Source organism: Kogia breviceps, chromosome 15, assembly GCF_026419965.1.
Source record: "Kogia breviceps isolate mKogBre1 chromosome 15, mKogBre1 haplotype 1, whole genome shotgun sequence".
NCBI lineage: Eukaryota > Metazoa > Chordata > Mammalia > Artiodactyla > Physeteridae > Kogia > Kogia breviceps.
Window position 1 is genome coordinate 63040513 of NC_081324.1, and position 22526 is coordinate 63063038.

Below are 22526 nucleotides of genomic sequence, written 5' to 3' on the forward strand. Positions count from 1 at the left end.
TTCACCACAACTACTGAAGCCCGTGCGCCTAGAGCCCGAGCTCCGCAACAAGAGAAGCCACCGCAATGAGAAGCCCTCGCACCGCAATAAAGAGTAGCCCCGGCTCACGGCAACTAGAGAAAGCCGGCACGCAGCAACGAAAGACCCAACGCAGCCAATAAATAAATAAATAAATAAATAAATAAATAAATAAATAAATAAATAAAATCCATTTAAAAAAAAAAAGAAACTACAGAAGTGTGGGGGAACTCTGGCCTTGGCAGCAGGCTGGTGGCAGTGACAATGGTCAACGTTTGGTAAATTCTTTTCGTAAGTGGAAAAGTTCCCAGGCTAGCTGCGGGTCTAGAGGCCCTGAAGATTGGGAATAACAAGAGTGCTGCAGAAGCTGTAGTTATGCACAGTCTCCCTATTGTCAGGTGAAGAACATTGTTAAAGAATCATTCATCAAACCAGCACTCACTGAGATCTATGTACCAGATACTGTGCCTGGTGCCAGGGTGCAATTTTTCTCTGTCCCCAAGCATTCATTGTCAGATGAGTTATAAGTAGATCATTTTTTCTAATGTGCTTAAGAATGATGTTTAAATGTATATAAGTATTTGATAAAGCAAAGGTCATGAACAAAAAATATGGATCTTTACCTGGGTATTGTTTTTAGAGCTTGAGGACTGGCTATCCCATTGCTCATTAATCATCTTTTCTTACTATATCTTCTTCCAGCCATATAAGAAAGAGACTTTTCTACTGAAATTTTCCATTTTCCTTGTTTCCTCTACTTACGTTATAAAATAATAGACAAATAATTGCCCAAGGTACAGCCTGCATGTTGATGGGGTGGCTTGAATGAGGGCAGTATGGAGAGGGGGGGTGGCACAACACAGTGGTGAATTTTGGGGTCTAGAGTCATGCTAATTGGTTTAAAAATAAATTTGTGCAACTTAGTGGTCTTGAGAACTTGGACAAATTACTTTGTTCTCTAAGCCTCAGTTTCCTCACCTATAACATGGAAACAATAATGATAGTATTGATCTCCTGGGGTTGTTGTGAGGACTGAAGAAAATAGGTCTTGTGGAGAGTTTGCAATGGTGTCTGTTGTAAGCAACCCATAGATGTTCACCCTTTTATTTGTAGGAGAAAAATACAGGAGGCAACAAAGAGAACTTTTTGAAATAGGGAAGTTTGGTGGAAATTTTAAATATTTTTAAAAGACAATTTAGAATAAAGAATAATAATTTAGAAACTATAGCACATTAAAATAGAAAAAGTCCCTAGAAAAGTTCAACCATTTCATTTTTAAGCTTCAAAGAAGTTAGAGTGAGGTGCCCTTGGTCACAGAGCTGCTGGGGGCAGAGCTAGAACTACAGCTCAGCTCAGATTCTGGATGATTGTCCTTATCTCCCACCAAGTCTGTACTGTCCACTTCTAAAGGGATGCAACAAAGGACCATGATATCAGATGTTCCACTGCTGTATATGGGCCTCCATTTTCTGGGGCTGAGTGCTGTGTCATGTTAGTCTCTGCTTTACTGTGGCTACTTTCTGATGGTGGACCTGGAGGAGGAGAAAGCCCTGGAATGTGAGCTCTAGGACTGTAACATGTTACTTAGAAGGCAACTAAAATTTTCACTGACTTTCAGGAAGCATTGTCAGAGTAAGTTGTATCCATCGATGATTCTGTTTTCTAGAGACCCTCCATCCTGGCAATAGGTAAATACTGTGCTTATGTGAGCAGCCCTAACAATCATGTCTCACAGGCTTAGAGGCTGGGGAATGCAATACATTATAACTATAATTATGTATATACACTGGCTAACGGAAAGGCACCATATATTATAACCCTGCAGCAATATTAGGGAATTAGAATTCAACAAAAGATAGACTGTGTATCAGTTAGCTACTGATGCATAACAACCCCCCCACACACCCAAACTCAGTGTTTTAAAACAATAAGTATGTGTTGTAGAGGAGTCCTCCTGCTCCACCATGAGTTTTCAGTCAGTTATGGGTCAGAGATGGACCTCAGGTCTTGGCTTGGCTCTCGGATGTTGTGGTTGGCTGGCTGTAGGGTGGTCTAGGGTGGCTTCAGCTGGCCTCAGCATAGCCCTCCTCCACACTGTCTCCCATTCTCCAGAGGCTACTTGGGCTTGTTCACAAGGCAATGACACTGTTCTGAGATGGAGCAAAAGTACACAAGGTTTTTTGGCCCTAAGTTGGAAACTGGCACATCACCACTTCTCCCACATTCTATTGACCACAGTAAGTCTTAATGACTCAGATTCAAGGGATGGGGGAATAGTCTTTACCTCCTGAAAAGAAGAGCTTCAAAGTCACGTTGCAAAGGGCGTAGAAGAATTGCCACCGTTTTTACAATAAATCTATCCTAGTTTGTATAATGAAGACAACAAAGATTTTGGAATCAGATGAATATTTGATCACTAATTCTCTGCTTTACTAATTTTATCACCTTGGATAAGTTGGCCATAATTAAACCTGTCTTATAAATGGCACATCATAGATATGAATTTCCTTCCCATGTATGCTTTGTATAGAATAGATTATGACTTTCCTTGTATTATGTGTTATGGACTGAATCATGTCCCCCCAAATTCATATGTTGAAGTGCTAATCCCCAATGTCACTGTATTTGGAGATAGGGTCTTTAGGGAGATAATTAAGGTTAATAAGGTCATAAGAGCAGGACCCTACTCCAATAGGACTCGTGTTCTTATAAGAAGAGGAAGAGACACCAAAGGTCTTTCTCCCCATCCACACAGAGGACAGGCCAGGTGAGGACACAGCAAGAAGGAAGCCATCTACAAGCCAGGAAAGGAGGTCTCACCAGAAACCAGCACTGATGGCACCGTGATCTTGAACTTCCAGCCTCCGGAACTGAGAGAAAGTAAATTTGTTGTTTGAGCCAGTCTGTGATATTTTGTTATAGTGGCCTGAGCACACTAATATGTAATGCATATAATGCATTAAAATATAAGGTGTTATATCTTCCTTTGATAGTCTTAAGGTACCATTAATATTTACATCTTATTGTGCCTTAATATCATTGTTATGAGCATTGTTTTTCCTGTGTTGTAAGCACTTGGGTTAGTTAGTGAAGAATTTTATTTCACAGAATAACTCACAAAAATGTGTAAATGTGTTTGATAATGACAAATGACCAATGTACATATTTAACGGTACACATATATATATATTTACTCTTACATGTAACACACATATATTTAATAACAGTGCCTAAACTCAATGTACTACACATAGTACCTACTCAAAACATTTGTTGAATGAAAAATGAGTAAATCTTGTATAGTGAGATGGAATGGAAGGCAGTTTTCCTGTTCCAAGGGCTGTCAAGTTTGTCCCTCCCAGAGGGGTAGGTGCTGAGGTCTCTGTCCAGCATCTAACAGGCTTCCTTCCAGGTCTGCTCTTTCGGTTTTCACAGGTTTCTCCCTCTGTGCTATTTCCTGTGTTCTCTTTGTGGCACCTTGGATGTGCTTAGCTGGAATGTCTTGCTGTCTCCCAGCCTGACCTAATTTTCTACTTCTTCCTTGTGTCTTCCTCTGGAAGAACCACGTGGTGAAAATTGGGACTTGAACTTGTAGCTGCTCTCGGTCTGAGCAGGATGGGGTGGCTCTCTTGGCGAGTGACCAGACAGCAGGACAGCTACAGCCTCACTGGTCTTCTTCAGGACCGGGTCCCAGGGTTCAGGGCCTCCTCTGACAAGCTCTATTGGCAGCAATGGCCTTTAAAACCAACCACAGCATGTGGCGGCATGCTTCTCTCTTACCTGGAAATGTAAGTGCTTCAGGGTTTCAGCGTGTTGTGCCTGAGCCTTGGAGGCAATGCAGGTGAGCCAGTGTCAACTGGGGCGTAAGACATGTCTTACCACGCCGAGCTGGGGGCGGGGAGGGCTCTCCCAACTTCAGTAGGGCTCACATGAGTCCTGATCGGAAGGAAGGGGGTTGCTGATAAGGGCGAGCTTGGGCTGGTTGCCAGGCAGCTGGTGGAGTAGGACTGGTTGCCATAGCCACCTGCAGGGCTGCAGACAAGTTGCACTGAGTCTGGGTTCCATCTTGGGTTGATGAACAGAAGTCAGGGTCTGGAAAGGGCAAAGCGGGGTCTGAGACCAGCTTGCAATGTGCCTCGATGCTCCATAGAATCTCGCAACCAACAGGGTGTATAATTCGCTGCATCTGAACGCCTTCCTGGGGGGCAAATCTGTGCGAGTCAGTCCTTCTTGGCCTCACGGGGCCAGGCATCCAGGGACGTTTTGGCAGCTCACACACCAGGCCGTCTTCTCCACGTCAGGCTGGTCCTCCCATGGGGACAGCTCTGGTTGGCCTTCCCTGCAGGATGGTGGAAGCCGAGTACCCTGGTCATGGGCATCGGTACCGTCTTCCCACCCCTCCTGCCCCGTCCCTGTCCCTCACTCCGGGGCCTGCAGGCGTCACAGCTCCAGGCCTCGGGAGGGTATGTTTCAGACCTCAGAAGGCAGGAAGGACAGGCTGTGGCTGGCAGGTTAGCAATGAGGAGAGGAAGGAACACGGTGACAGAGCTGGTTGTCTTGGAGGCAAATGTGGCAGGAGGGGGTCTTCTCCGTTCACGGCTGGGAGCATCCTCAGTGCCTCCTCCATCATGGCCCCTCCCAGCGGCCCTCTTCCCACAGTCACAGAACCCGTCGACTCCGGAATCGCAAGCACGAGGATTCAGGGTGGTTAGGGTTAGGGTCAGAAGTTAGAAGTTGTAGAAATGAGACTCAAATCCAGACCTGCCTCATCCTAGAAGCCCTAATCTCAGTCTGTGCCTTCATGGGACCCTGGCAGATAGCTCAGCCTCATGCTAAAGCTCGGTCAGCTTCCCGCGGGGTGGGGGTGGGGGGCGGCAGCTCTTATTTTCACCTTGAGTTTACCCTAGCCTCAGGCACTTAGGAGATTGGGGCTCTTGTCCCCAAACCGAGAGAAGCAGGGTGATCGCACGCTTCTCCAAAGTTCTTTCTTTGTTGTCAGGGGAACGCTCCTGCCTCCTTCCTGCTTTGCATCCCGGAGCTAGTAAACCTTCCCTCCTGCAGGCTCCATGTGCCCTAGGTGAGTACTTTCTCTTTGGTCAGATACGACCCCTCGGCTTTAATTCCGTTTACACATCGAGGAAGGTATTACCTAGACGCTGCGATGTGCTTCTTGGTGTTTGACATTTTGTATTGTTTTTACTTAGCATTTTAGAAACTGAAAGGGCCACTGCTGTCCACTTTCAATCCAGTTTGGGCTTCAGAGATATGTTATGGGACTAGGAGCAAATATCTGTGTGCCTCAGTTTGTATATCAGTGTGAAGAAGGGAAAAATACAAGAAAAAATAGTCTGTGTTTTGGTTAAAGGCAATGTTTACTTCTGATATGTTAAAGGAGATGTGATTCCCTACCCAGTTGTTTTAACCTTCCTCCCAAAGGCTATTTTTGTGCCGAACCCCAGTAACATTTTCCCAGAGTAATCAAAGCTCAAGACCATGTTCTACAGTGCATGAGAAATGCCAGTTAAGGGATATTCAAAAACTAGCCTCTGTGAGGTATACCTGGGGGTTTAAACCAAACAATACTGAGAGATTACAAAACTAAGAACCTAGTGTGTGCAAAGTTTATCCTCTGGAGACAACATTAAGTCCTGGACAAGAAAAGCAGGGGGTCTATGATAATCCTAGAACCGCATGGCTTGTGCAGATGAAGATTCTGCGGAGGGGCAGATCAGCTCAGGGTGGGGTTGTTAGAAGGTTTAGGGAAGGTGGGAAGAGACATGGGCTTTAAAGGGTGGAAAGGAGGCCCTAGAGCGTTGTAGTTCTGTGAAAAGGCATGGGGGGAATGCAGCGCCGAGTCCCTGGGATGGAGCTTCATGCTGGTCCCTGTGGTTCCTGGAAGGCCCTGGAAGGCCTTCAACGGTTTCATAACCTCCAGAGATTGTTTGTGAACTACCCTACATATGTGTGTGTATGTATTTTCCTGTGAGAGGGCCCAGAGCTTTCATCAGATTATCTGGGGATCTGTCTGTGGCTCAAAAATGATAAGAAACATGAGTTATCTAGGATGTGGTTCAAGGTTCCAGTGTAGAAAATCCTAAACCCACCTCCTCCTGCAGACACGCTGACTCTACAGCTGTACATGGAAAAGTTTCTTCTGAAAAAAACCTAAAAACTGGCAGATCAACCCTTTCCCATCGGGCAAATGAGAGGAAAGGCACACTGAAGGGGGTAGGAAAGGCAGAGACACGATCTTCCCATTAACCCCACCTGTGGCCCAGGGACCCACAACCGGGAGGGAACTCAAAACCCGGAGTCTCTCCCTGGGGAGCTGAGGGTTCTACCCCACATCGGCAGCCCAACTATTAAGACCAGCTCCTGAGAGAAGAGCCCCCAGCATCTAGTTCTGAAGACCGTTGGGGCCCAGCCAGCTGAGGAACGGTTCTTACAGGCCCTCGTTCAGACTCCTGCGCCCCAGGGCCCAGCACAGAGGCAGCCCTTTGAACAGTGCCCAGACTTGGGTGTGAAGGAGACTCATTCCCTAGTTAAAAGCGTTGGTCTGAGGGGCAGAGGCCTGGTGGAATTCTGTCCAGGAATGGGAGCTGGCAGGTGCCATGTTTTGGGTTTGTTTTTCTTTTTCTTGTTTATTTTCCTTTCCTGTGATACCATCCCTTTTATTCCTAGTTTGCCCAGGAATGGATGTTAAATTTTGTCACATGTTTTTTTGTGTCAGTTGAGATGATCATATGGTTTTTCTTTTTCAGTCTATTAATATGGTGAATTGCATTGATTGATTTTCAAATGTTGATGCAGCCTTGCCTTCCTGGGATAAACCTGAGTTGGTCATGATGTGTTATCCTTTATATACATTGTTTTTTTTTTTTTTTTTTTTTGTTTGCTTACGCGGGCCTCTCACTGCTGTGGCTGTGGCCTCTCCAGTTGTGGAGCACAGGCTCCGGACGCGCAGGCTCAGCGGCCATGGCTCACGGGCCCAGCCGCTCCGCGGCATGTGGGATCTTCCCGGACCGGGGCACGAACCCGCGTCCCCTGCATCGGCAGGCGGACTCTCAACCACTGCGCCACCAGGGAAGCCCTATATACATTGTTGAATTCAATTTGCTAATACTTTGTTGAGGATTTTTGTGTCTGTGTTTATGAGGGATATTGATTTTTAAAAAAAATAATATTGCTCTCTGGTTTTGGTGTTAAAGTCATGCTGGTATCGTAAAATGAGATAGGAAGTGTTTCTTCCTCTTTTATGTTCTGGAAAAGATTTGTAGAATTAATTCTATTTTTATTTTAAATGCTTGGCAGAATTCACAGATGGCATTTTTGTTGTTGTTTGTAGGTTCTCAACTGTGAATTTAAATTCTTTAATAGATATAGGACTATTCAGTTTATGTATTTTCCTTTGAGTTTTTATTTATATCTTTCAAAGAATTGGTCCACATCATGTAAGTTTTTCAATTTATAAGTATATATTCCTTTATAATCCTTTTAATGTCTGAGAGGAGTGTAGTGATGACCTTCTACATTCCTGACACTGGTAATTTGAGCTATGGGGTTTTTTTAATATAAATTTATTTATTTTATTTATTTATTTTTGGCTGTGTTGGGTCTTTGTTGCTGCACATTGCAGTGGCTTCTCTTGTTGCGGATCATGGGCTCTAGAGTGTAGGCTCAGTAGTTGTTGTGCAAAGCCTTAGTTCCTCCACAGCATGTGGGATCTTCTCCCACCAGGGCTCCAACCTGTGTCCCCTGCATTGGCAGGTGGATTCTTAGCCACTGCGCCACCAGGGAAGTCCCTCTTTTAATTTTCTGAATGGGGTTTTTCACCCAGTAGAAATCTTTAAGTTTATAAAGTCCACAGAATCCCTTTTTTTTCTTTCTGGGTCACTTGTTTGTGTTGTGTGTTAAAACCGCAAAGCTCGTGAACTATATGATCAAACCCAAGCTCATGTCAATTTTCTTTTATGTTTTCTTCTATAATTTTGAATAGTTTTGCATTTAAAATTTGTCCATGAATAATTTTGAGTGAATTTGGTGTAAGTTGTAAAGTTTGCGTCTGCATTTATTTCATTCCATATGGTTTCCAATTCATTGTTCTTTAACTATTTTTAGAAAAGTTATGGGATATTGTCTCCATTTCAGTTTGAATTTCCACAATGTAATGGATTCAGCAGTTCTGCCAGCAGGGGGTGCTGTCTCCAGTGACCTGGGAGGGAGGCACGGCCTGCACTTCCCGCACTGACCACATGGTGGCGCTGAGCGCGCCTCTCTGACCCAGAGCGCATGCGCGTTCTCTGCCGGCTCAGCTCTGAGCGCAGCTGAGAGTTGTGCCTCCGCAGACACTATGGGGGCTCTGGCTGGGGCGACGGGGTCAGCTTCTCTGCTGACAAGAACTCAGTCTCCTTAGGACTTGCTGGGGTTTCGGCTTCAGGACAAAGTGGGGCTGCGTCCACGCTGACGGGAGCTGGGTTTCCTGACGACCCAGACGACGCTGGGAGGAAAAGGTGAGGAAAATTGAGAAGTGAGGAGAAGCTTCCTGAGGGTGACTGACTGCTGGGGGTGGGGGGATCTGTTTCCAGAAGACCCAGAGGGGCTTGATGTGGAAGGCTGGTGTGCAGTGTAGCCGGTATGCAGTGTGCGGTGTAGCCGGTTTGGTGTGCAGTGTAGCCGGTATGAGTTATGGGGTGTCCAGTTTTCCCAGCACTGTTTATTGTGGGGGCTGTCCATCCCCTTGGTGTGTCCTTGGCCCTTTGTCATAAATTAACGGACCCCACCCGTGTGAGTTTAATTCTGGGCTTTCTGTCCTGTTCCTCTAGTCCCTGTGCCTGTTTTTGTGCCAATTCTGCACTGTTTTGGTGACTATAGCTTCTCAATAGACTGTGAAGTTAAGGCGGGAGATGCCTCCAGCCTGTTCTCCTTTCTCAGGGTCGCTTTGGCTATTCGGGGTCCTTTGTGGTTCCACACAAATATTAGGAGGATTTGCTCTATTTCTGTGGAAAATACCATTGGAATTTCAGGAGGGCTTGCATTCACTGTGTACATTGTTTTGGGTAGAATGCGCATTTTAACAACAGTAATTCTTGCATTCCATGACCACGGGGTATCTTTCCATTAATTTGTGTCTTCTTCAATTTCTTCATCAATGTCTTAAAGTTTTCAGTGTGCAGGTCTTTCACATCCTTGGTTAAATTTATTCCTTGGTATTTTGTTCTTTCTGATGCAATTGTAAATAGGGTTTTTTTTCTCTCTTTCTGATGGTTCATTATTAGTGTTTAGAAATGCAGTTGATTTTTGTGTGTTGATTTTGCATCTTTACATTTATTGTTTCTAATAGTTTTTTGGTGGAATGATGTGGAAAATTGGAATTCCAAAATCCCACTGTTTCTACCACATCCAGGTCATCCACAACAGGGAAGAAAGGGAAGTCCTTTATATTGGGAAGTCCTAATATAGTTTCTAAATTAAATGTGGACTTTGGGTGACCTGGATCTGGGTAAGGATTGGCCTCTATTATGGAAGTGTGATGTTTTCTCTGCTTTTCTGGCATGGTTTTGACATGGTGTTTTTTTTTTGTTTTTTTTTTTTTTGTGGTATGCGGGCCTCACTGTTGTGGCCTCTCCCGTTGCGGAGCACAGGCTCCGGACGCGCAGGCTCAGCGGCCATGGCTCACGGGCCCAGCCGCTCCGTGGCATGTGGGATCTTCCCGGACCGGGTCACGAACCCGTGTTCCCTGCATCGGCAGGCGGATTCTCAACCACTGCGCCACCAGGGAAGCCCTGACATGGTGTTTTGAAAAGTAATTTACTTTCCAGTAATTTCAAACATACAGACAACTTTAGATACATAAAAGCAAGTCATGTATGTTGATTAAATATATTCCTAAATATTAATGTTGACATTATTTTAAATGGAATTGTTTTCATAAGTTCTTTTCAGATTATTTATTGCTAGTGTATACGTATAAGATATGATTTTTGTGAATTGACATTTTTTTCCTATAACTTCGCTGAATTATTGACTAGTCAAATAATTTTTTGTTGTTATAGGAAATTTTATATATAAGATGGTGTGATCTGTGTTCTATGAATAGACAGTTTTAATTTTTCCATTCACACATGGATGCCTTTTCTTTCTTTCCTCAAAACTCTGGGTAGAACTTCCAGTACATTATTAACAGTGGTGAAAGCCAGCTTACTGGGCTTGTTCTTGATTTCAGGAGTAAATCTTTTAGTTTTTAGCATTGAGCATGATGTTTGCTGTGGCTTTGTGTACTACTCTTTTTCATATTGAACAAATTTCCTTTTATTCCTACTTTCTTGAGTGTTTGTGTCATGAAATAGCACTGGATTTTGATTATAACTTCTTCTGCAATAATTGATATGATCATGTGTTTTTACTTCACACCTTTACAGTTGTTCAGTACATTGTGTAGTTTTGTGTTTTTTAAAAATTTTATTTAGTTTTGGCTGCGTTGGTCTTTGTTGCTGCTCATGGGCTTTCTCCAGTTGTGGTGAGAGGGGGTTACTCTTCGTTTTGGTGCACAGCTTCAGTAGTTGTGGCACACGGGCTCAGTAGTTGTGGCGAATGGGCTTAGTTGCTCTGCGGCATGTGGGATCTTCCGGGACCAGGGATTGAACCCTTGTCCCCTGCATTCACAGGCGGATTCTTAACCACTGCACCACCAGGGAAGTCCCTGCTTAGTTTTAATATGTTGAACAACCTGACATTTCTGGTGTAGAGATACTTGCTATGGCATCATCCATTTAATGTTCCGTTGGTTTCATGTTGCTCTAATTTTGTGGAGGATTCTTGCATTCATATTTATAAGGTATACTGGTGTAGTTTTCTTTTTTATGATGTATTTGTGTGACTTGGTTAGATTTGGCTTGGTTTTGGTGGTTTGGAGGGTTAGCATTAGGGCTGGGGCTGGGTTATGGTGGCCGTTATGTGATCCCGCACATCGTAGACCAGGCCGCCCACCTCTGACCTCTGTGTCCTGGCCTCCACCTCCTGCCCGGCCCTCTAGAGACTCCTCACCCCCCAGAAGGCAGGGGTGACGGCCCCGTCAGCTTCCCTCTCACCTCTGCCTGTCCATCCATCCTCCCTGAGTCAGGACACCACTTCCTCCATGAGGCTCCAACATGCCCCCACAAGCTGTGTCGACCACCAGGATTGGTCACCTCAAGAGGCCCCAGGACGATGGACTCCCTGGGACCTCAGAATGGGACTTTGTGTGCAGATGGGCCACCGCAGAGCTGCCCAGGTTGAAATGAGGTCTCTGACCTCAGGGGTGGGGGTCCTCTTGGGGGAATTTGGACACAGACACATAGGAGAGAAAGAAATGTGATGGCAGAGACAGAGGTGGGGCTGGGAGTGGCCTGGGACCAAGTGACCCCAGAACCCGCAAGAGGAGCTGGCCCCCAGCCGTGATCTCGGGCTCCAGGCCTGAGAGTAAGCGTCCCCTGTTCCAACCCCCGCCCCCCATCTGGTGTTCTGTGACGGGCCCACAAGAAACCCACACCCGGACTGTTGGGGGGGTGCTGTGCCTGTTGACACCCAGGACCGTCACTGGCCGCCTCCCCTCTGGGCATGACCCCCACTTCTCCTCGGGGGGGGGACCCAGGGCCCAGGACCCCCATCCCACACGTCCCTGTCACAGTGACCTTCCCCCCAGGTCAGTGACCTCATCTCAACCCTGCCACCCCTGGGTCATCTCAGGCCCCAGAAAGGAACCACACACAGTGGCCACCCCACCCCCACCCCAAGACCTGAGTGTGGCCATCTGAGAAGTGACCCACCAACCCCCCGACCCAGGCACCCTGTTTCACAGGGCAGGTCCTCGTGCTGAGTTCCTGGAGGGGGTTGTCGAGCAGGGGTGACTGAGCCTGTGAATTTGTGGGCCAGAGAGATCCTCCCCAAGAGCCCAGGCACAGCTAGGCCAGGACGAATCCATCCTTCCCCTTCCATACCCCATGGAGTGAGGTTAAAGCCCCAGTGACTCCCAAGAGAAGACATGACACCCAGAGGACTAGAGCATCCACAGACTGGGGACTGAGTGTCTACCTCATTCCCCCAGAGAGAACGATGTCTTCACCGGGACCGCCAGACTGGCCCATGTCCCCACAAACATCCAGCCTCGGTGAACCAGCCAGACAGAAAACCTCCTTCCAGGGCCCCCTGTGTTTATAGACCCAGGCTCCAGGGTGGGGGGGACCGGCCTGAGGGAGGATGGACGTGCCCCGCGCCGCCCCTCTGCCCATCCCCTGTCCCTCTCCTCCCTGTGGTCTCACCCCCTCAGGAACCCTTCCTCTCCAGGCTCCCAGCACCCACATTTCCCACCTTAGCCCCATCACTCTCCAATTCAATTTGCTTGTTTCCCCGCCAGGTGAAGAGGAGGGCGAACGTCCCGCACCGGTGTTTTCCGCAGTGTAGACGGGGCTTCCCTTCTCTTCCCGGCTGGGGTCTGGCTGGACACTGGGTGGTTTCCAGCGGTGTGGGTCTCAGGCACCAAACAGCAGGGGCAGCCCTGATCCCCGCGCCTGCAGCGCCGCCTGCTGGTCTCCGTCCTCCCATGGGGCACAGTCTTCAGCTTACCCCTGTCTCGGATGGTCCATCTCCTCACTGTCCGGCGATCAGCCCCTTCTCCCCAGCGCCATCACCCCCAGCTCCACACCCCTCATCCAGCCTCAGTGCTGACCCAGGACCCTCCCTGGGCTCCCCCGCCTGCCCACCCTTGGTGGGTGTCCTCAATCCACCTGTGCAGACAGGTGAGGGCTCCCTCCAGACGATCCCAAATGCTTCACTCCTACATCCTCCCCGAGGTCGGCCCCATGTCCTGTCGGGATGTTCCACCCTCACCAAACCCCCAACTCACTGGCGAGGGCAGGCATCAGGCCTGCTGCATGCATTGCTGTGCATCCTGCTGTATACACAGGCATGACCCTGCCCTAGGATGCAGGAAAGGCAGCCCCACCGCAGAATGTGGGGAGATGGACTGACTGCAGGTAGGGTGGACGTCAGCTCTCAGCTCACCAGGCAACGACAGCCGGGTTCTCGCTCCTTGGACCCTTTCTCACCCAATCTGACTGTCACTGACTTTTTTCCCACCCCCGTTGTCCCTCCCTTGGCCTTGGTCTTGTGAGCAGAGCAGGACAGCGTGGTCAGTGGTCACAGGCTGAGGCACAAGGGCACTGGCTGACCCTCATATACCCATGCTGACCACATGGAATGGGCACTGCACCAGGGCCTGTGCAGTGCAGGTTCACCTGCCCACAGAGAGGCCAGGCCTCTGCTCCTGACTCCAGGAGGTCACCTTGAGTCTGAGGGAGTGTCTGTGCTCCGTGGGCCTTGCTCCATGCTGATCTGTACTGTTGGCGTGATGCATAGTGGGGCTTCCTGAGTCCCCCTCGGGGGCTGGAGGCCGAGATCAGGCACATGGTGGTCCCCATGCTGACATGACAGATCCCAGTAAACCCTGCACCTCAGGACTCAGGTGAGCTTCCCTGGGCTGCCACAGCCGAGGATGTAAGGAGACCCTGCTCCTCACCTCTGTCCTGACTGATTTTAATCTGCATCCTTCACCATAATAAACCCTGATTATAACAGCTTCAGGGATTTCTGGGAGCCTCCAAGAAAAAAAGAACCAGGGAAAGGGTCTCTGGGTCCCCGACTCTGCAGTCGGGGTCAGAAGTGGGGGGAGGTCTTGGGCCCTGGAATCTGAAGGGCCCCTCTACCATGGGAGGGGTAGGAGACCCCAGGTGGTAGTTAAGCTGAGTCCAAGGCCCTCCTGGGTAGGAGGCATCCTGGCCCCCGTGGATCACGAAGAGGCCGGCTCCCTCCTCCCTCAGCCCTCAGGCCTGGTCCCTGCTCTTGAGAAATTCCCTAGGGTGGAGTCCCAGTGCTGGAGGTGCCCTGATGCTGTGGCCTCCTGAGCCTCCAAGGAGGAGAACAGGAGTGGGGGAAGACTTGTTTGCAGAAAGGGAGCTTCTGCCGGAACAAAGCCCGGGTCTGCCCCACCCCCCCGGCCCCCGCCCTCAGGTGCACTGGGGCAGTAATGTGAGAGTGAGGTGCCTTCCCCTCCCAAGACACACAGGACACATGGGGCACTGGTCACTGGACTCCCACACAATATTAAAATCTCTCACACAGATCTGTTGGGTGACAGATACCATTTAAAGACTATTGGTGGGGCCAGGGGGGCCCTGGGGGTGAGGCTGAGGGTGGGGAGAGTTGGAAAATCACCCAAGGATGCACTCTCCCTGCAGCGACCCCCCAGGTGAGCCCAGGTGGAGGTGGACCCCTGAAGTCAGAGCCCTCATGGCTCAGACATCCACATTCTGGGCCTTTGGGGGACAAACAGCCAAGCACCCCCAGTACTTGCCTACACCTGCTGCAGTTAGGGCCTGCCCTGTCTTCTTCTTGGTCAAGTTCTCACCCCTCCCAGAAGGCCTCTTGGGGGCTAATGGAATGGGGGTGTCCATGGCAGGAACAGGGGTCCATGACTGGATGGGGATGTCCACAGCAGGACTAGAGGAGGGTCTGTGGTGGGCTGGAGGCCACGTGGCAGGCAGGAGGGCACCCACCAATCTTGCTGGTCCACACATCATGGTTGTAGGCCCGCACACAGGGCACTAGGCTGTGGATGTGGTAGAAGGTGCAGTGGTCCGGGGACCGGTCCAGCCCATGCAGGTGTCTGACCACCCAGCGGTCAGTGTAGAGTATGCATGGGGAAGCCTGGCCATGCTCCCACACTCCTGGGGAGGACACTTCAGCGTGGTCTCTGGAATGACTGGGAGGTCAGCCAGCAGCACCCCCGACCCAACCTCACTAAGTTACCACAAAAAAAGAGACACCACCATGCAGAAAGACAGAACATCACCAGCCTGATGCTGTCCTGAGGAAGATGAGCTGGCATTTGGGAATTGGGCTGCTTAGTGGGTTGAATGGGGGCCCCCAAAAGTTGTGTCCACGTCAGGCCCCCCGGAATCTGAGACTGTAACCTTATTTGCAAGTAGGGTCTTTGCAGGTATAATTAGTTACAGATCTGGAAATGAGGTCATCCTGGATCAGGGTGGCCCTGAATCAATGACAGTGTCCTTCTAAGAAACCAGTGGATAGACACAGACACAGAGGAGACACCATGTGAAGATGGAGGCAGAGGTGGGAGAGATGTGGTCACAAACCCAGGGATGCCTGGAGCCCCCAGAAGCTGGAAGAGGCAGGAAGGACCCTCCCCTGGAGCCTGTGGAGGGAGGGTGGCACTGGGACATCTTGATCTCAGATGTCTGGTCTCCAGGACTGAGAGAGGACAGGTTTCTGTTGTTCTGAGCCTCCGTTTGTGGTCATTTGTCACAGCTGCCCCAGGAAGCTATTACAGCTGGTGAGCAGCTCCCTGCCCTGATCTAAACCCTCCCTCCTCCCATTAGGGGCAGCCCCCTGCGCCTGTGCTGTTTGCACAAACCATGTGGTTCATGCTGAATCCCGGCTCCCCTTCTGGGCACTGGCATTTTGGAGGGTGAGGGCAGACAACACCACATGACCAGCCCCTAGCTGGGTGCCAAGTCTCTAATGAGCTTCCCTGGGGGAATGGGGGGTGGGGGTAACTGTCATGGTTCTGCTCTTGTCACTGGGGGAAGAGACACGCTAGAGACTCTCGAGGGAAGGAGGGGGCATGAAGGGTCATGAGGTGACTGGAGCAGGGGCCCTACCACCCGTGCCTCCTTACTGTGCACCGTGACCCATGTCAGCTGTTAGCACACACATGTGTGCTGAGTCCTGTGAGCTTCCCAGCAAGTCCCCAAAGGTGAGGGTGGCCTTGAAGACCCCACCCCTTTCCTCCACATCTAGTAGGTGGAAGACCCACTTCTCCTTGCCATTCCAGAAGTGGTTCTGGAGCTGATTTGGGAGTGGTTCTGGGGTTTTGTAGGCTAAGCTCCTATTGCTACGTCCCCACTTCCCCACAAGAACATCCAGAGCAAGCTGTTTGATCTGTTGCCTGAATGCCCCCCCACCAATATTCTCAGGAAATTATCAGAGAGGAGGCTCATTCACATGCCCCTCCCTGCGCACAGGGCTCTCATGGGCAGGCCCCTCCCAGGGCATGGGACCCACTTAGGCAGGCCCCTCCCAGGATATGGAGCACATCTGGGCAGGTGCCCAGCAGCCCACGGGGCTCATGTGGGCAGGCCCCTCCCAGAGCACAGGGCCCATCTGGGCAGGCACCCCGACAGGGCTCAGCACACAGGAATCGTGCACACAGCCCTCATTGCAGAGTATCTCCAGCCCACCTGTTGGTCAGAGCTGACCCTGAGCACCTCAGAGCAGGACCTGAACTAACAAACAGCAGCTCCTGGACAGGTCTGTGACCCTGGGCTTCACTCATGTGGCCTCCCTCCACCGGGTTTTCCAGAGGCTTCCGCTGCACCTGGGGAACTGGGCTCCTGTCTCCACCCACCACCCCTCCTCTCCCTAACTCCTGGGTTCTTCTCAGTGGGAGAGGGTCTTCTTGAAATTTTCTCTCACTCTTCGACCATATAAAATAATTAGAAAACAAGCCAGAGCTGCAGCCCCTTGTCTGTCCAGACCCTCAGGACCCCACACCTGTTACTTGGACCTGGCCAGTGCAGTAAGACCCATTTTCTGCATCTTGAGCCCCTGATGGGTGAGGATTGGCTGGCCTAAGCAACCTGACCCGGCCAGCCAGCCCTCCCCAGGTGTGCCTGGATTGAGCTCTGTATTAACCCCTGCTCCAGGCAGCAAGAGCACCTGCAGCTGTATCTGAGGCCATACTCTCTGCCCCATCAGCCACCGCGGGGCTGGGCGTGTGGGAGGGAGGGAGGGGCCACAGCCTTGTGGGTGGCCCGGTTTGAGTCGGGCTCTGCTGGACCTTCCACAGGAGTTGCCAGGCTGCTACCTGCTAAGTAAAGAAGAGGATGTGTCACCTGTACCTGCCATTGGAAGTTCTCCCCAGGCAGAGGTGAGGAAGCATGAAAAAAGGCAATGGGGGCCAGGAGAGGAGGGGTAGCTCAGGTAGGTAAATAGAAAGCTTCCAGAAGAGCACCCAGGACCAGCACTATCCCGCATGGCCTGCAGGAGCCAACTTAGCAAGTGTGATGTCACTGGCGTGGCTCCAAGCCCTTTCCTCCAGCCTGTAAGGTCCTTGCACATATTTATGTTTGCTTCCCTGGCAAGGGTGGATAAAGTTCAGGAGCAGCTGGCCTGGGGCTCAGCTAAGGTTTGCTCAGAGATGCCCACACCAGCTTTCCAAATGAGGACGCTCCTTGGGTCGGGGAGGGGGCTGCTAGCTGCATGAGAGAAAATTCCCCACCTCTGACCAACCTCAGAATTGTTCATTGGTGTAGCAAGTGTCCTGATAGGGTTTTCATCTGTGTAACTGGCGGGTTCTTAATCAGCAGCGTGAATGGTGACATCAAAGGTCCTGAATCAGGATTGAAATACTTACCCCCCACATATATAGGTGTAAGAACATTGGGAGGCCGTGTGCAGCCGGCACCCTTAGCGATGGGCTTCCAAATTGACCCCCCAACATTCTGGTGTCCAGCCACTGCTTTAGGATTTCTGTGGGCCCAGTGCTGACTCAAAGGGTTCCGCAGTGCAGCCTCTGTCTGCCTTTAGTGAGACCTACACTTCCAGGATCCTGCAGAGCGGGGTCTGTGTGACTGTTCTGTGGCTTCTGTAACAAATGAACACAAGCAGGGGCAGGGGTGGTTTAAAACAACAGGAATTTATCCTCCCCCAGTCCTGGAGACCAGACATCTGAGATCAAGGTGTTGCAGGACTGACGTCCCTCCAGAGGCTCCAGGGTAAGGTTCTTCCTACCTTTTCCAGGTTCTGGGGGCTCCAGGCATCCCCAGGCTTGCGGCTGCATCACTCCCGTCTCTGCCTTCATCTTCACGTGACTTCTCCTCTGTGTCTGCTTCTCTCCTCTTTTGTCTCTTACCAGAACACTGTCATTGGATTTAAGGCTACTCTAACCCTAACCCAAGATGACCTCATCTCAAGATCCTTAACTATATCTGCAAAGACCCCTTCCCCAAATATGGTCCTGTTCACGTATTCTGGGGGGACACATCTTTTGGGGCCACCATTCAACCCATTATCTGTGTATGAAATAACCCTCTAATTTTAGGAGATTACCAGGGTCCCGTATAGACTGGCACAGACAGCAGCCACGTGGGTGTGGGTCTGGGGAGAATGAGGACCCAGGAAGCACCCGGAAAGGATCAAGGCCTGGTGAGCTCTTCCACCATGGGGCTGTGGAAAACAGCCACTACACTCTGTCCGTGGAAAGGGGCCCAGTACCAAGCACAAAACTGGTTACCTTGCGAAGCTGGCTCTTCTGGGATTTCATCATCAATAGCATCACGTAACCAATAACTACGGGCTTGGACACAACTACTGAAGCCCATGTGCCTAGAGCCCGTGCTCCGCAACAAGAGAAGCCACCGCAGTGAGAAGCCCACGCACCGCAATGAAGAGTAGCCCCCGCTCGACGCAACTAGAGAAAGCCTGCACACAGCAACGAAGACTCAATGCAGCCAAAAATAAAATAATAAATAAATAACTTTATTAAAAAAAACAAAACTACGGGCTTGCAGGAATTGCTTTCTGGTGTGTGATGACAGCACTGTCACTTTAGGCTCATCAAGCCTAGAATAGGAATGTTTGAAGAAGAGTTTGGGAGATTGTGAACCAATCTTCCTTGGTTGTCAAGGAAACCAAACAGGTTTGTCAAGGTTGTCAAGGAAACTGCTTTGAAGCACCATCACTTGAGTGGTGGTCTCAGTGTGAGCTATGGTTTGAGAAAAGTGTGATGAGATTAAGCCTGACTTTCTGTAACAGCTGGGGAGGGATTTGTAAAGCACCTTGGCTTTTAGGGCAAATGTTCGTTGCTGGAACACAGTGTCTCCCAAAATGGGCTGAGGCTCAAGGTGTCTCTGTCCCTTTCATGTGAGAGTCCAGGGCAGGTGGGTGTCTGGACCCAGGCACTGTCCCAGTTGCTTCTCCTACCTGCTCCCGGGTGGAGTGCTCCAACCAGCAGGGTGGGGTAACCATGTGGGCACCAAGCCCACTGTCCTAGGATGCAGACTGGCCAAGGCCCTCACCACCTCTACCACTTCCCCTTGGTAACAGCAGACACTGTGCCCCAGCTGCAAGGGGTGGGAAGGCTGGGAGGTGCAGGGGAGCCATCAGCAGGAAAAAGGAAAATAGGTTCTGGTGGGCAGCTGGGTGGCTCTGCTGTGAGGGTTGCCCGGACACCAGCATGCAGTCCTGGGTGCTGTGAAATGTGATTATACATCAGCATGAGCTCTTCAGTGCTTTGTGGTTCTGGAAATCCTATAGGAGTTGGTTCACAGCAGGTGAAGCTAATGCTTTCAGTGGAGGTGGTCAAGCCAAAGGTCTGCAGTTCAGACTGAAGGTGCCAATGTGGGTGTACACACAGAACAAAACTATCTCATGGGCTTCCCTGGTGGCACAGTGGTTGAGAGTCCGCCTGCCGATGCAGGGGATATGGGTTCGTGTCCTGGTCTGGGAGGATCCCACATGCCTTAGAGCGGCTGGGCCCGTGAGCTATGGCCACTGGGCCTGCGCATCTGGAACAGAGATGGGGAGGAGTTGAGGAAGCAAAGTAAAAAGGCTGTAGGATTTGCAAATGTCCCCTGGAATGGCCAGCCTCGGGGAGTGGATGTGTTTCTTCTTTCTTGCAGCCATCCACAGGTGGACAGGGTCAGGATATACAAAGGCACTTTGGTTTAACATTCAGGCAGAGGGTCGGGGTTCCCTGAGGCAGGCCATTATGTATGATTATAATAACAAAAGCAATGAAAAGCTTTAACCTTTGCTAAAGTCAAAGAAACAGATCTGAACTTGGAGTCTGATTTAGCTCTTCCCTGTTACAGGGGCAGGGAGCTTTGTCAGGGCCTGATGGAGGAACCAGGCACGAGATCAGGCTTGTTCCAGGGCTGTGGGTGTAGAGGGGAATTAGCGTGGGGACTGGCCATAGACTCTGGAACAGGAGCTGACAGTCACTGGGGCACAAGGAGAGTGGGAGCCCGGGAGGCCCCAGTGTTACGGAACAAAACTTGGCTCCACGCACCCATGCATGATAAAGCCAGTCTGCTGATACCAGGTGTGATGAAGGAAACTGCAGCGTTAATTGTAAAAGCACCAGTACAAGGAGGACAGGTGGCTTGTGCTCTAAACACCGAACTCCCTGAAGGGTTTTAAGAAAGCAATTTTAAAGGCCAGGTGAGAGAAAGGGGTCTCAGGGTATGTGATCATCTGGTGCACAATTCTCTGGCTGATGGTGAGGTAATGGCGGTTAACCTTGTAAATTCTTAGGCACCAGTAGCTCTGAGGTTACCTGTTCATGATCATCAAGTAGTTAATTTCTTCCATTTGGTGGTGGTTTTAGTATCTGTAAAACAACTCGGGAAGTGTGCATCAGATACTATTCTCTAGGTACTTCAGAGAGGAGCTACAGCCGAGAACGTGGGGGAAGGGATCTGTCCCCCGAAGGCCCCGTAGGGTCCTACTCCGTTACACCAGGTGTCTGGGCTCAGCAGCCAGGGGAGGTGGGTGCCTCCTGGGTGTGGGGAGCAGCAGGATCACAGTCCTCTGAGGAGGATGTTCGCCCCCAAGGTGAGATGGGGATGCAGTGGCTGGACAGAGGTGTCTGGCCTGGGAGAGTGGTCCAGGCTGGAAATGTCACTGGAATCATCGCAGGGAGGAAAAGGAAAGCCCAGGCGGAGGCAGGTGGGTCACAGCAGACTGTGCAGGTGATGGTGGTCCGGATAGAAGCAACTCAGAGCCAGAAAGGAGTGGCCGTCAAGGGCTCAGCTTCATTCTCTCGTTCCTTTGTAAAACTGCTATGACAGTTTGAAACACCGCCAGGAGACTTCTGGGCCCACTGCTGCCATGGCTTCATCAAAGCGGCCCAGGTGGAAAACAGAACCACTGCAGGACCCGCTCATGTCCCCACTGGGAATGAATCCCATTGGGGCACCAGAGCTCACAGACTTCAGTGTCCTTTCGAATTATGATTTTCTCCGGATCTAAGTGGGATTGCTGGACCCAATGGGAACTCTATGTTTTGTTTTTTAAGGAAACTCCATATTGTTCTCCACAGTGGCTGCACCAAATTGCATCCCCACCAACAGTGTAGGAGGATTCCCTTTTCCACATGCCCTGTCCAGCATTTATTTTTTGTAGATTTTTTTGGCAATGGCCATTCTGACTGGTGTGAGGTGATACCGCATTGTAGTTTTGATTTGCATTTCTTTAATAATTGGTGATGTTGAGTATCTTTCCATGTGCTTATTTTTTATAAAGTGTGAGTATAATTTACCTCTTGCAATTGGCTTCTTGGAAGTTGGCCCTGTTTTGAATTCTTTTCCGATGATTTACCCCAGGGCATTTCTTGAGGGTAGGCGACATTTAGAGCCCTGCAGGCCTTGTAAAGAAAGATTAAGTGCCCATCGGCACCGGTTTTAAAGTTGTTACGGGAAACGGCCACAAGACGGCGGCATTTCTTCATGCCCAACTCAAGTCACTTGGGCAACCAGAGCCTCAGAGAAAGTCCTCTTCCTGGGTTGTCAATTAGAGTGGAATGTGCCTGAAGAAACACCCAAGGCTTATGTCTCATTACTTTTTCCCCCTTACCCTTGGCTCCTAGGACAAATCCCAACTCCTGAAACACCACTCTGCTGTGGGTATTGTCATCCATAGGTGGGGCGACCCTAAGGAAGGAGGCAGGAGGTGGGAACCTTGATCTTAGAGAGGCATCAGTGGGTGGTGGCGTGAAGCAAGATCTTAATTCCTTGCCCAGGAATTGAACCTGGGGAGCCTGGATGAAAACCGGGAATCCTAGCCACCACACCCCCTGGCTCTTGCCCGCAGTGAAAAATGCATTTCTCATGGAGGCAAAAACTAAAAACAGGTACAAAGCTTATTATTAGAGACATAGCACAACAGGTGGGAGAGCACACAGAGAGACAGTTTGTTAAGACAGAAGCAAGGCAGAGATGCACACCTGGAGAGAAAGGGTGTGGGCGCCCTCCCTAATGAGGAGGAGCCCAGTAAAGAGGCGGTTAAGTCACTTATATAGGTCACTTCTTCTGGGTCTTGGTTTACCTTTGGCCAATTATCTGGTTTCTTTCCCCACACCTGACCTGCCCTAGGGTCCTCCCCAACATGCGTGTGCAACGTTTTTCCAAGATTTACAGCCCAGAGGCCTATGGGACGGCCTTAGCATAACATTTTATGAAGTGGTACCCCCTCCTTTTTGACCCCCAATGAGCCTTTCTGTGAATGTGCAATGTTTCCCTTGCCCCAAGGATGGGAAATGTATGACTTCTTGATCTTTTTAAAAAATATATATATTTATTTATTTTTTGGCTGCTTTGGGTCTTCGTTGCTGCATGGGGGCTGCTTTCTCTAGTTGTGGCAAGCGGGGACTACTCTTTGTTGTAGTACACGGGCTT

General features: G+C 50.0%; 1 protein-coding gene across 1 annotated transcript in view; it reads left to right on the forward strand.

Moving 5' to 3' along the window:
• The first annotated feature begins 8295 nt into the window (after nucleotides 1–8295).
• Nucleotides 8296–22526, forward strand: part of DGCR6L (DiGeorge syndrome critical region gene 6 like) — a 39030-nt gene continuing 24799 nt past the window's right edge. The window contains exons 1-2 of the mRNA XM_067015050.1: nucleotides 8296–8528; nucleotides 16919–16999. Coding sequence (XP_066871151.1) covers nucleotides 16956–16999 — 44 coding nt within the window. The 5' untranslated portion in view covers nucleotides 8296–8528; nucleotides 16919–16955. The remainder of the gene's footprint in view (nucleotides 8529–16918; nucleotides 17000–22526) is intronic.